Genomic DNA, 12039 nt, shown 5'->3' on the forward strand with positions numbered 1-12039 from the left:
CAGGCCATCTGCATCTGTGGACAGCCATCCACAAATTAGAGTAATAGCTGTGTTCACAGGAAGTAAATATTGGTTAAGATAGTAAGAAAATACCTTTTTTTTTTTAATAAGGTAATAAATGCAAGTGTTCAGCACTGGCATTGATGCTAAAAATGTCCCTTAGGAAAGTCTGTGGTTGCTTCTATTCCCTTGCATCTCTCAGAAGCTCAGGCTATTCATAGGGAAAGCTGATACACAGTAATTGGTTAACTCACAGCACGTCCTTCTGCAGGAGAGCCCTCAGGTACAGATGGCAGGGTGCCAGCATAAGCTGTGAATGAGAAATTAAGTGTTAAACAAAATCCCCTCAGAGGATTTTCATGAATAAGACCCACAGTATTTCGCTGTCATTATGGCTGACACTTTATCTTCACAAAAAGAAATTAACATTTTCATCAATAAAGGAATCTAAACTCTAGCTGAGATGTAATTCAGTTCAGTTCCTTTAGCGTGTCTAGCACTTCATTAAGTAAAAACAGGCAGCAGAGTCCAGTGAAAAGAAATTTGATTCATTCAGGATGAAGTCAGTGGTAGCAAGCAGTGTTCACTGACACGGGGTGTGGGCCCAGAGTCCTCCTTAGAGCATGAAGTGTAAGTTATTGTTCGGCAGCAGCCCTGGAGCTCCCAACCAGCCCTTTCATCAAAGTCAATTAAGGGATGCAAACACCATGCTGCAGAGAATTGGGCTTATGTTTGCCAGATCATGATTTAGAATACTGGTTCTAGAGAAGGCGGATGAGCCTGTTGATGTGTGATGAAACCTGCTGCCCGTGCAAGCCAGTGAAATTCAGGAGGAGTACACGAGTATGAAATGACGTTTTCATGGTTTTCCATGATGCATCGTTGAATTCAGTGGAAGACTGCTGAAAGGATAAATAACCAAAGAATCCTAATGAATACATGTCAGAGGATGTCTCACTTATAAAGAACCTCATGGATCCTCCTAATTTTTTTCAGCACTTCTGGCTTTCATAGATTTACCCCATATGTACACTAATTTAGTGTTTATCTTCACCTAGTAAAAATAAGTGAATGGCCTTCTTAATGTATCTGGACATTTCTTGATTGACTTAATTGATTCTGCTTTAACAAGGTGGTCATTTCTTAGTGTCGTTCCACCTAAAATTGTCAAAAAAAGTTCTTATCAGAATTGAAATTCATTTGAAGAGTATACATGCCTGTTAAACCAAAAACTGTTGGAATTGATTATGACAGACAAAAGGTTTTAACTTTACATTTTGGGAATAGAAAGTATGTATTTTGATTGCATCTCACTGCAAAAATGACATACATATTCCCCCACACATGCACCTTTGGTACATAGAAGGCTTCTTTACTCTGCAGCAATAAATAGTCTTTGATTATAATAGTTACTTTCAAAGGAAAAATACATATTTTAGTAGTTTCAGGTTGGCAGCATGAATAAAATTTGAGACAGAAGGCTGCCAAACTGAACTATGTGTTTGGAGGTATTAATGAACATATTTTCAGAGTTACTTGAGAATTAGAAAGTTATATCATCTAAGTCCTTGCATACATTTTATAAATTGTTATGTGATGCTGAATTGTTGAACCCTGATAGCTGACACAGATAGCTAAATTCTGGGAAAAAATTTCCTGCGAGGCATTAAGTATTTCAAACCCAGGAAGGAAATTCTTTAGCTCAGGACTCAGGACTGATATTTTTCATGTAATGAATTGGAGGGGCGGGGAAGGCTGGAATGCGAACTATGAGGATGGAAAACATTTAGTCACTCTTGGAATGATATGAATGTTTTTACAGGAAGCTTAAGTAAACACACATGCTGCTGCTTAGTAGGCTGCAGTTAACTTTTTTGGACAGTAGACAAAATTTAAACAAGTATGCAGACTCGAATGAAAGGCTATTGAGCAGCACACCCTTCAGGCCCAGTTTTGAGCCAGTTATCACGTAAACCATTAGGTAAAAAGTTAGAGTACTATTTGGTTACGGGGATCTTTTCCTGTGTATTTTTTAATGGTAAATGCTTGAATGCTCTGATTTTGAATTTCTTTTAAGTTGATTGATGCTGGTTTCATAGGATCAAAACATCAAACTTCTTCTAAAGGTGTAGTTTGTGTTATGAAATACTACAGAAGAGGGAGCTATTTCACTTTCCCCAAACACGGGCATGTTCTTTATTATTCACGTTGGAGATCTTTCTCCTTGTTTATAATATGATTTTTATTAATTTTTTTTCCCCCCAAAAGAGGATTTAATTTTATGAAAACAAATGAGATCTTGGACATCTTAGAATTCTATTCTGTTGAGCTTATTCAGAAGAAATACATGCAGAGGAAAAAGCTTAGAATACAATAGTTGCTTCCCTATTTACAACAAATTTTGTAAAACCATGAAGTAGGTATTTCCCTCACATGGTATTACCAAAAGAATGAAACAAAATCTTTTAGGAGTTAAAATATTGCATTCCAGATGAAACAAAGCAAAGAGATCGTTTTTCATGTAATAATAATAATAATAATAATAAAAATACCTTCAAGAGGTGAAGCATGTGAAATGTTTAATTTAAAGGAGAACAAAAAAATGAGACTGATTAAAGCTGGTTGTGGCTGTTGCTAAATAACTCTTAACAGACAATTTCTCTTACAAACACCTGGAAGAAATTTTGCTTCCTGAATAAAAAAAGCTTGTTTTTAAGTCATGAAGTAGATTCAGAGAGATAGTGTTAGACAAACATGTACTTATTTTGCAAAATGAAGGTAATCAGTACTTGGCAAAAGCATACAGAAATCATCAGAAATTGAAATGTTTGTCTTTTGATTTCAGTTCCTTGATTAGGATTCATCAAGGATATTGCTGCTTCCCCTGGAAATGTCCTGAGTTAATATGAAAGTGAAATTCATGGAGTCATGCAAGTTAGAAAGGACCACCAGAGATTTTTCAAGTCCTTTGTCCTGCTCAAAGCAGGTCCAGTTGGCAGAGGGATGTCCGGGCCTTGTCCCAGTTGAATTTTGAGTATTTTGAAGGATAGGGATTGCACAAGTCTCTGTGACCATGTTGTAGTTTGCTGACCCATGTGGTTTAAAAGATCAAAACAGTTTTTATTAAGTTGTACTTTCCCATTTCATGCTTGTTTGTTGTCTCTCATCCTAGCCTGGAGCTATCTCCAAGGTTAGCCAGGCCTTCTCATCTTTGTACCTTCCAGTTAAGGAGCGGTAGACAGCAGTAGGATGCCCCCTGACCCTCCTTCCCCAGGCCGAGCAAGCCCTGCTTTGTCTCTCAGCCTGCCTTGTATGCCACCTCTCCAGCCCCTGGCCAGCTCAGTGGCCAGCCTTGTGACGTGCTTGCTCAGGTGCGTCCGTGTTTCTCTTCTGCTGAGGAGCCCAAAGCTGGACACTACTCCAGCTGTAGGCTTCCAAGTGCTAAATGGAGGGCAACCATTGCTTCCTTGTACCTGCAGGCTCTGCTTCGGCTGGTGCAGGTCCCTCTGGTCCTTCACACAAACCAAAACTGAATGCTTGGTTCTCTCATAATATATTTGGCTTTGCAGTAGAGTAGTTAAGTGTAATCCCACTTTGCTTTCTGATACAAACTCTATGGCCAGAGTTCAGATTTTGAACAATGAAGAATATGATTATGAAGGTGGGTATAATTTTTCATTCTGGTTCCACACTCAAGAAGGATTCTATTTAGTTAGTTGTCTTTGATATAATTTATATAATTATGGTGACATCTTCAGTGAATGGTTTGTTTTTAATATGCAGGTAAACAGTAGAAGTCAACAAGATTGCAGTAAATTGTCCCTGATTTTTTTCTTTGGTTTTGTTTGTTTTCCAAGGCTTCAGCAGACAGTGGTATATTTCAGTTTCCTTTCTCTTGTTTTGTTGTTTTGGTTTTTTTTAATAATTGATCAAATTGTGTATATAATAAAATTCTAATCCTGAGAAACAAATTTTCCCTGATCTCACTGAAACACGGTTGCATCAATTTCTCTCCGTGTCTGAATACTTGAGCAGTATCTTAGGACCGCAATACTCATCAAAGTATAGCAAATATAAGGCACAGTACTAGACCAGATTGACCATCCTGTGTTCTTGTGTGTATATTTATAGTAGTTCACATTGTTAACAGAAGAAAATATCTGCTCTTTGTACTACAAACTGTGTCACATCACTCAGGAGAAGTGAGAGGTCTCAGAAATCAAAAAAAAGGGGTGTAGAGATTGGTTTTGCTCATATTACAGAAGTATTCTAGATTGGAAAAAAATCAATGAAAGTACTATTCCACCTGGATAACTTATTTCCCTTTTTTTTTTTGACAACCAGTTTTTGTGTTAGTATTGTTAATGTTGGTCCTTAAGGACAAAGCCAACTCCAGGCATTATTTGAATGTCACCGTCTTCCCTTCTTTCACCTTAAATGCAGTTTGATTTCAAGCTGGAATGAATGAGATTCAGGGTTTGATCTCATATTGTAGTATTTTTCAGTGAACTAGTCAGACTAGAGGTCCACCAGTAGATGAAATAGCTGATGTGGATTTTAAAATCATTGAAGTTGTTTTTAAGTAAATGGCATTGTAAAAAATTAATTCAGACATTTTTATCAACCTCACAGCAGGCAAATTAATAACCTGCACTAAAATTCAGCAGAGAAAGTATCAGGATCAGAGAGAATATATCAAAGCACGGTGTTCTAGTAGGAATCTGCATTTAACTTTATATATAAGCAGTTGACATCAGCAAAATCTGTGCTCCGTTAAATAATCCATTGTTTTCATCCAGACTCTCTTCAATCCCCTCCTCTTTATTTTCTTCTCTCTTTCTTTCTACGGTACGGTTGTATTGTTGGTAAAGCACACAGGCAGAAACAGCACCCATTTTTCCCACCCATTGTCTGTGCATTTGTGCACTGGATCTTTCTTCAGCCATTTCTACCAAGAGCAGCAGTGAAAGCCCAATTCAGATTGTGTGGTGGTACATGCTTTTTCAAGCTTAGCTACCGCTTGCCTATTCAAATAGCCAGAAGTCTGGCAGAGCAGATCTGGCTTTATTTGTTGAGTCTTGTCTAGTGAAGTGAAAAGGCCTGAATTTATTTTTTTTTCCTGGCTGCATTTTTCCACATGTGGGGGTAGGGAATGAAATTATTTCTTTTGTCCTCTGCTTGCAGCTCATTGAGAAGCAGGCATGCATATAAAATTACTGTTTCTCGGGGCTTACCTTTAGGGAGAGGAGGGAGAAAGAAACAGATTTGTAAGCTTGACTAGAAACACTGAAGATGCTGAAAGCAGGCCCGAGAGTGGAAGGTAACAGGATAATAAAACACAATGAATTGAGGATGAACAAAAACTTCTCAAAGTAATATAACAACAGTTTTATTTCATCCCTTGTAAGAAATACTATATTACTGCATGTATTAAAGGCACAAAAAATGTGTCAATGTGCCCAAGAGAAGAGAGCATCAAAACTCAGAGGTTTAGTTTTGGAAAGTCACAAATAATTATATATTAAAAAAAAAAAATATATATATATATAATTATGAATATTTATGCTGGTTTTCCTAGCTATTAAGTTATACCTTTGATTAAAGGGAAGTTATCTTGAGGGGTGGACTTTAGTGATGGGGAGTAAAACACAATCCTCTTTCTCTCTAGGTTTAGTTTACACCCAAGTGGATCAATGGATACTAACTAACCTGCATCTCAACTTTCAATAAGGTTTTGTAGGCTTTTTGTATCAAGATGTTTTACCTCACGTACTGCAGTCAGATGCCAAAACTGCAGTTTCTTTCAGTTCTCTGCCTTGTCTTACTGTCTGTGAACTTTTCTCTGGGCAGCAGTAATGATTCATATGATTTGTAGTGGTTTTAACTACCTGTGAGTACAAGCACTGCTGTGGCTTTTTTGTCATTTGAAGTGTAGGGTTTGTGGTGGCTGACCAGTAACCTGAATGTAGCTTCAGGGTAGCTCTTGCATTCTGGTCTTTTGCATGTTTAGGATATTTTGGTTAGACAATGGAATGATGCTAAAAGTCAATTTGGTTGCAAAACTAGTTTATGTACTCAGAGGCCTACACAGGATTAATTAATGGAATGTATCATGTTATGGGCATATATTGGTATATAGCAATATCTTCATGATTCCTAAACTAATGGTTTGGTGAAGTTGCAAATGTTAAGTATTAGACATTAATGTGATTTACTCAGATACTTTACTGAATGAATTTGAAAACAACTACAAAGATTTCATTTAGACTAAAAGAAGTCTAGTTTGGAAATCCACAGATTTTAAAAAATTTTGCTCATTATGTCTATTCTTCTACACTACACATCCAAAATCAGAGCTGTGAGATGAAGAATTGATGGAAACCCATCCTTTGACCTCCAACCTAGTAATTTATATTAAATCTCTACCAAAGGAAAAATTTTAATTTAAATAAGAAGATATTTGAGGGATCTAGAGAAACATGATGCCATTATACAGATTTCCAGTTTGTATATGAAAAAAGGTGTTAGTGCTTTTCTATATGTTTTTTAAATGTATTGCTACTTTCCTACTAGAAATTATACAAGCAACAGAATTTGAATGTTACTCGGCAGGCGCATAATCTGAAAAATGACCTCTGAGATAAGTTTGAAGTTATCTAACTTAATTGTGGTGTCTTTAATGCAGTTTTTTCATTCCAAACTCTAGTTAGCTGACCTAATTTTAAAAGTATTAAAAATGTTCATCAGCTGTATAAACTGTTGTGCTGGGAAGAGCAGGGCTGGAGAGAAGCTATAAAAGCTGAAAATTGTGAAAGACAATGAAAGCAGAAAAGTTCATTCTTGTAATAGGATAATTTTCAGTTGACTGGAAGGCATGGGTGCAAAAGCTGCCTGCTGGAATGGAGCCAATAGGCACAGAAATTTTGTTTAACAGTGTATACTTCTAACAACTTAATCTACATTGCGTAATATTTTACCCTTACTTGAAAGACTAGCTGCCTATAGGTAATAATGGCAAAATCTGTGGTCTGAGGATGAAAGATGACAAGATGTGGCCACCTCCAGTCCATATAATTTCTCCAGATTTTCACAATTTATCAATTTAAGTATGGAAGGCTTTTTAAATATAATTTCCTATAGATTTTCATTTCTTGAGATGGAGAAACAGAGTACACATAAACAGTTGAAGCACTGAAATCAAAGCTCACAGTTCTTTAAGTCATGCAAATTTTGTGTCCTGAATATTTTGTATAATGTTAATAATGCTCATAACTATGAATTCATTGGTTCTTCAGTGCCTGCATTCTATGAAGGGCACAAGATAGACAAAATTAGTCTCAGAGAGCAAAAAGTTATTCAAGAAAATATAGGTATTGCTTTCCTTCTGTATCCTGTTTTATGATGGTCATTTTGAGGTTTCTTGTTATTTCCGTAAGTTTCTGGTTTTTGTTTTATTTTAACAACTTTCTATACTAGAGCACATTAATGTTTCTGTGTACCCTATGTATCAAAACAATTTTCATATTCCAGCATATTTAAATGGTGTCCAAAAGTAAGTATTATACTGTTGATAGATATCTTATAATTGGCAATAATCTCCTCAACTTCAGAAAGCATAATCTGGGACTGCACAGTATACTGCAAGATGTGATATTTTCAATGAAGAGACATGTTAAATGCTTTCCAGAGATCTTTCACATGCAGTGCATCCTACGTTCCCATCTGGTATTCAGAGTCTCTCCTGCTATAAATTTCAGTAGAGGTGATGTTATTCACACAGAGCAAGATTTGACTACTGCATTACGTGTTTGATGTGCAGCTTGGTAGTATCAATCAATTCAGCTTTAGAGAAACTCTGTTCAGTTTCTAAAGCAAAAATCCCATCATGAAGTTTTGATGAAATACTTTTGGAGAAAAGTGGACAAAATAAATATTTTGCACTCAGTTTCAAACTGCATGTTCAGGAAAGCTGATTTCATAGTGAACAAGAAAAAAAGTGGTATGTTTTTCTGTTTCAATACGTGAAAAATTTTCTGCAACTTCATACTGTTTTTGTTGAGTGTACATCACTTTGAAACAAAGTCTGTTTCTCGAATTGTTTCTAAAGTACCAAGAATATTCATCAGAAACAAAAGTAATTAAAATTACTCTCTAAACTATTACATTGCATGTGGATTTTTGTGAACTTACTTCAAATATTCAAGAACCTCTTATTCTTTTTTCTACCCCTAGAACCAACGTATATCACAATAGGTCCGCCCACCTGTGAGGTTTTGGTGAACTGCACTTTGACCGAAAAAGACTGTATCTATAGCTTCAAACTGGACCAAAATGGTTGTCGCATTTGTCAGTGCAAAACTAGTGAGTATGCAAAAATACAGTGGCTTCTACCTTTTATATGAAGCTGTATGTGAAAATGGTAGTATGCTGGGTTTTCCCATTCATAGTGTTGATTATATGTTGTGTTAGTATGTGTGTGCTTTGTAGTTGTTTATCTTTAAAGAATTGGTTCCTGATTTCTGACACTGCTTGCTTGCTTAAAATGTGTTTGGAGGAAAACGTACAGTGTTTGACTTGAGGTAAAAATTTAACAGCTGACTAGAAAAGGTAATAATTTGGGATCTAATATTCGTGTAGACTTTGAGAAGTCTTATCAGAATTCCACATTTCATTTTCCTCTGTCTAAAGAATTTTAAGAGCATCTAGGTTTCTGCACTTCAAAAACTCCTGTTGCTAAACAGCCTATTTTCAACTTAGCTTTTTTCACCAAAATTTAGATTTAGCTTTTTTCATCAAAATTTAGATTTTGAGGATAAATGTTTGAAAATTATATGCTTGGGAGTGGGTGTTTGTATATATATGAGTATATCCATATTTATATTTCTTTCTAGAATATATTCTTATATTTATTTTATATACATATATAATATTTTAGTTAGCATTTATGCAAGCTTTAACATCTATTTCTTCCCAAAGGAAAAACAATGTGCCTTGTGAGAACTTTGTGTGTATCGAGAAAAACGTATTTTCTATATGTGTTTCCTTAAGACTTCACTGTTTACAGATGAAATATAAAGGAATATCAGGTTGGTTTTTGGAATTGGCCAACAAAGGACACCTGTGGAGTGCTAGTCTCAGCTGCAGGATGCATCTCTGTGGCTGCCAACCCAACCTAGGAATGGGTTTAAACTCTCTTTGTAATGTTATTGTAGTTTTTCAGTTTTCTTGAAGCCTCTAAGGCTTTCACAACTAAAGTATTCCTCCATTCCTCCTCTTTTGGTTTCAGTCCACTCATTCTCAGCCACTTTCTAAACCAATATGACTATTGTAGGGGTCCCGAATAGAAATGGTTAAAATAAAATTCTTAATTAGTACAAACTAAAGAGTTTTAGGAATGGATTGGTGTTGGAGAAGACATCTTAACAAAAGTAAATATATGGCAAGCTGTAATATTATCATGGCAATACAGAAATAATAGCTTTGATTCCAAGTTGTATTCGTGGAAGGATTAGGTTGGGTTTTCCTTAGGTTACATCCAAGCTGTTGTATATTTGCCTTACTTTGGTGTTCCTAAGGAAAATGTTAGAAATGTTAAGGTCTGCTTTTAGCATTGTATTTTGATTTTCCTTCTCCTTCTGTTATTATTAAATTGACTGGGGAGTTCGACACAAACAAGAAGATGGACATACTTGGCAAATTTCATCATCTATGCCTGTGCATGCAAGTCCTTCCCTCCAGTCTGGTGCACTGGAGACACACCATTCCAAAGGATGATTTCTTCTGTTCTAGGTTACTAGATTGCATATGGACACAAACCACGTCTCAGGATGTTATTGCTTCGAGTATTTCTGATTAAATAGTGCATAAGAACCTATTCAGGGGAATTTTTGTCTTGCCAGATTTGCTTGAAATTATCTTCATTTTACAGTAGCAAACTGTCCGGAGCAAACTTAATAGTATCATTTGTCATCTTTTGTTTTTTCCATTAAATAATGTGACTAGTAGATTGCTTAAAAATCTCAGTCATTTAGATAGGGGAGACCTTTATTTTCTAAGGAAGTGAAGAAAAATAACAGCTTGGAAATCATCATTTGGTGGTTATCAATCAAAATGACAGAAATTGAATTTTTCTGTAAAGTAACGTCTCTCACTTGCAAGGCTCTGCTCTGGACAAATGAGTGTGTGAGAAATGAGAAGAGAGGAGTCTTAGGTCAAATATGCTGAAAATGTACTGTGCTAGCTCACTGTGTTTTGCGATCCTGTGTACTTTAAAGTCCAAACCAGTTCAGTTGCATCTTGTTTCTCTTAGGGACATCAGAACATGTATTATCTTTAGCTCATATAGACTCATGTGGACTTTTGGGAACATCACTATCTTTATACTGCATCTACTTGTTTTTTTCTGGTCTAAGCTGCTTGACAGAGTCAAATTTAAGTGCCTCAGTAAGAAAGCCCCCATGCCCACACTACCATTTGAAGTCATCTTATCCTAATTCTACTAACCTATTTCCAATAAAGTTTCCTTTTTTTGTTAATTTCTTTTTAGATATCTCTGCTGAAGGTTTGTTATGCTTCAGTTATTTCAGCCAAAATAAAAGCAAAATGACAAAGTAGAAGAACATAGAGTGAGGGTGTAATTTGTTCTTCATTGTTATCTTCATTTACATTCATGTAGCCAGAAATAAGTACAACAGGTTTATTTGGAATGATTATGTAAGTACAGTATAATGAAACTTGTTTGGTGCTTTATTCTAATTAGTTTCAAGTCTATCCAGCCTGGTTCAAGCCAACTACAGAATGAGAAGGAAGAAAGAAGCAAATCAAAACATTTCTAGAATATGATTTTAATAGAAGTAGTTTACTTTGTCTTTTATCCTTCTTTTTGTTTCTGCAGTGAACACAAAAACATGCTGTAGCAACATGCAGTGAAAAAATGCATGCTGTAAAGTAAAATAAAACAGCTTTTTAAAGTAACAGAGCCAGACCATAGTTGTAAGAGAAGGGAGAAAAAAAACCACACTGAGCAAAGAGTGAGCATAGACAGATATGGGAAGAAAATTCAGTAAGTACACATGGAACCACAAATGATGAGGGAGAAAGAATGATCATACTGACCAGAAGCATCTAGAAGCCAAAGCAGCACTACATGACAACAAAAGGTAAAAATTATAATCCAGAACCTAGTGTGCTGGTTTGGCCAAATTTAGAAATACATCCTCTGAGAGAAGGCAGGTTACAAACCACACCTCCCGCACCAGGTTTGGGAAAAAAAACTTTTTCCTCGAAGGAGAGTGAAAGAGATAACAACTATTTATTTAAAAAATACACAGGAAGAAAGATACTAATGCTAAATAATGAAACCTCTTGCTGTAGAGAGAAAACCTGGGAAAATTTCAGAGTCCTTAATTTCAGAGTCCTTCCTTGGATCTCTCTCTCCCCCTTCCTTGGAGCTGGGACAGGGTGGTGGGCCCATCTCCAGGGTCAAGGCCTCGGTGGAAATTCTTCCCGATGTATTCTGATGTTGAAACAGTCCAGCAGAGAAAAAAGGGAAAAAAAACAAGTCCCAGGAAAACAAAAGTTCAATTCTCCGTCTCTCTCTGGAGAAAGAGGAAGGTGAAAAACTGGCTGGAAAGCAGCAAGCCGGGTGCTTCCCTCCGCTCTCGCTCTCCTGCCGCAGCTGAACGCGAACCGGTTTTATCTCCGTGTCCTCGAAAACATGAAAACAAACTGAAAAACTGCTTTGAAAGTTTTGGTCGGGTTTTTCTCTTCTCAGGCTCAGTTTAAAGGCATAGAAAGGCACAAAATTAATTTCTGGGCATAGGGCAGCAACATGGGATACACATCATAAAGTCACCCCAAGACACCTAGGAAGAACCACTGCAGAATACCAAGAATAAAACAAGTAGGAAAAACACGAAAGGCATTACCCAAAAAATCCCAAACCAACCCCAACAAAAAACACAAGGATGGTATAAGATGATACAAGAGCAAAACACAAACAGAAAAAAGTAAATAAGAAAAAAATTGTAGTGAGCAATG

The 12039-nt window shown here is 36.3% G+C and overlaps 1 protein-coding gene across 3 annotated transcripts in view; it reads left to right on the forward strand.

Annotated features, from left to right (window-relative positions):
- Positions 1-12039, forward strand: part of CRIM1 (cysteine rich transmembrane BMP regulator 1) — a 175625-nt gene that overhangs the window by 131806 nt on the left and 31780 nt on the right. For all 3 annotated transcript variants that reach the window (XM_039568479.1, XM_039568481.1, XM_039568480.1), the window contains exon 8: positions 8233-8361. In XM_039568479.1, coding sequence (XP_039424413.1) covers positions 8233-8361 — 129 coding nt within the window. The remainder of the gene's footprint in view (positions 1-8232; positions 8362-12039) is intronic.

Source organism: Corvus cornix, chromosome 3, assembly GCF_000738735.6.
Source record: "Corvus cornix cornix isolate S_Up_H32 chromosome 3, ASM73873v5, whole genome shotgun sequence".
Taxonomy (NCBI): Eukaryota; Metazoa; Chordata; class Aves; order Passeriformes; family Corvidae; genus Corvus; species Corvus cornix.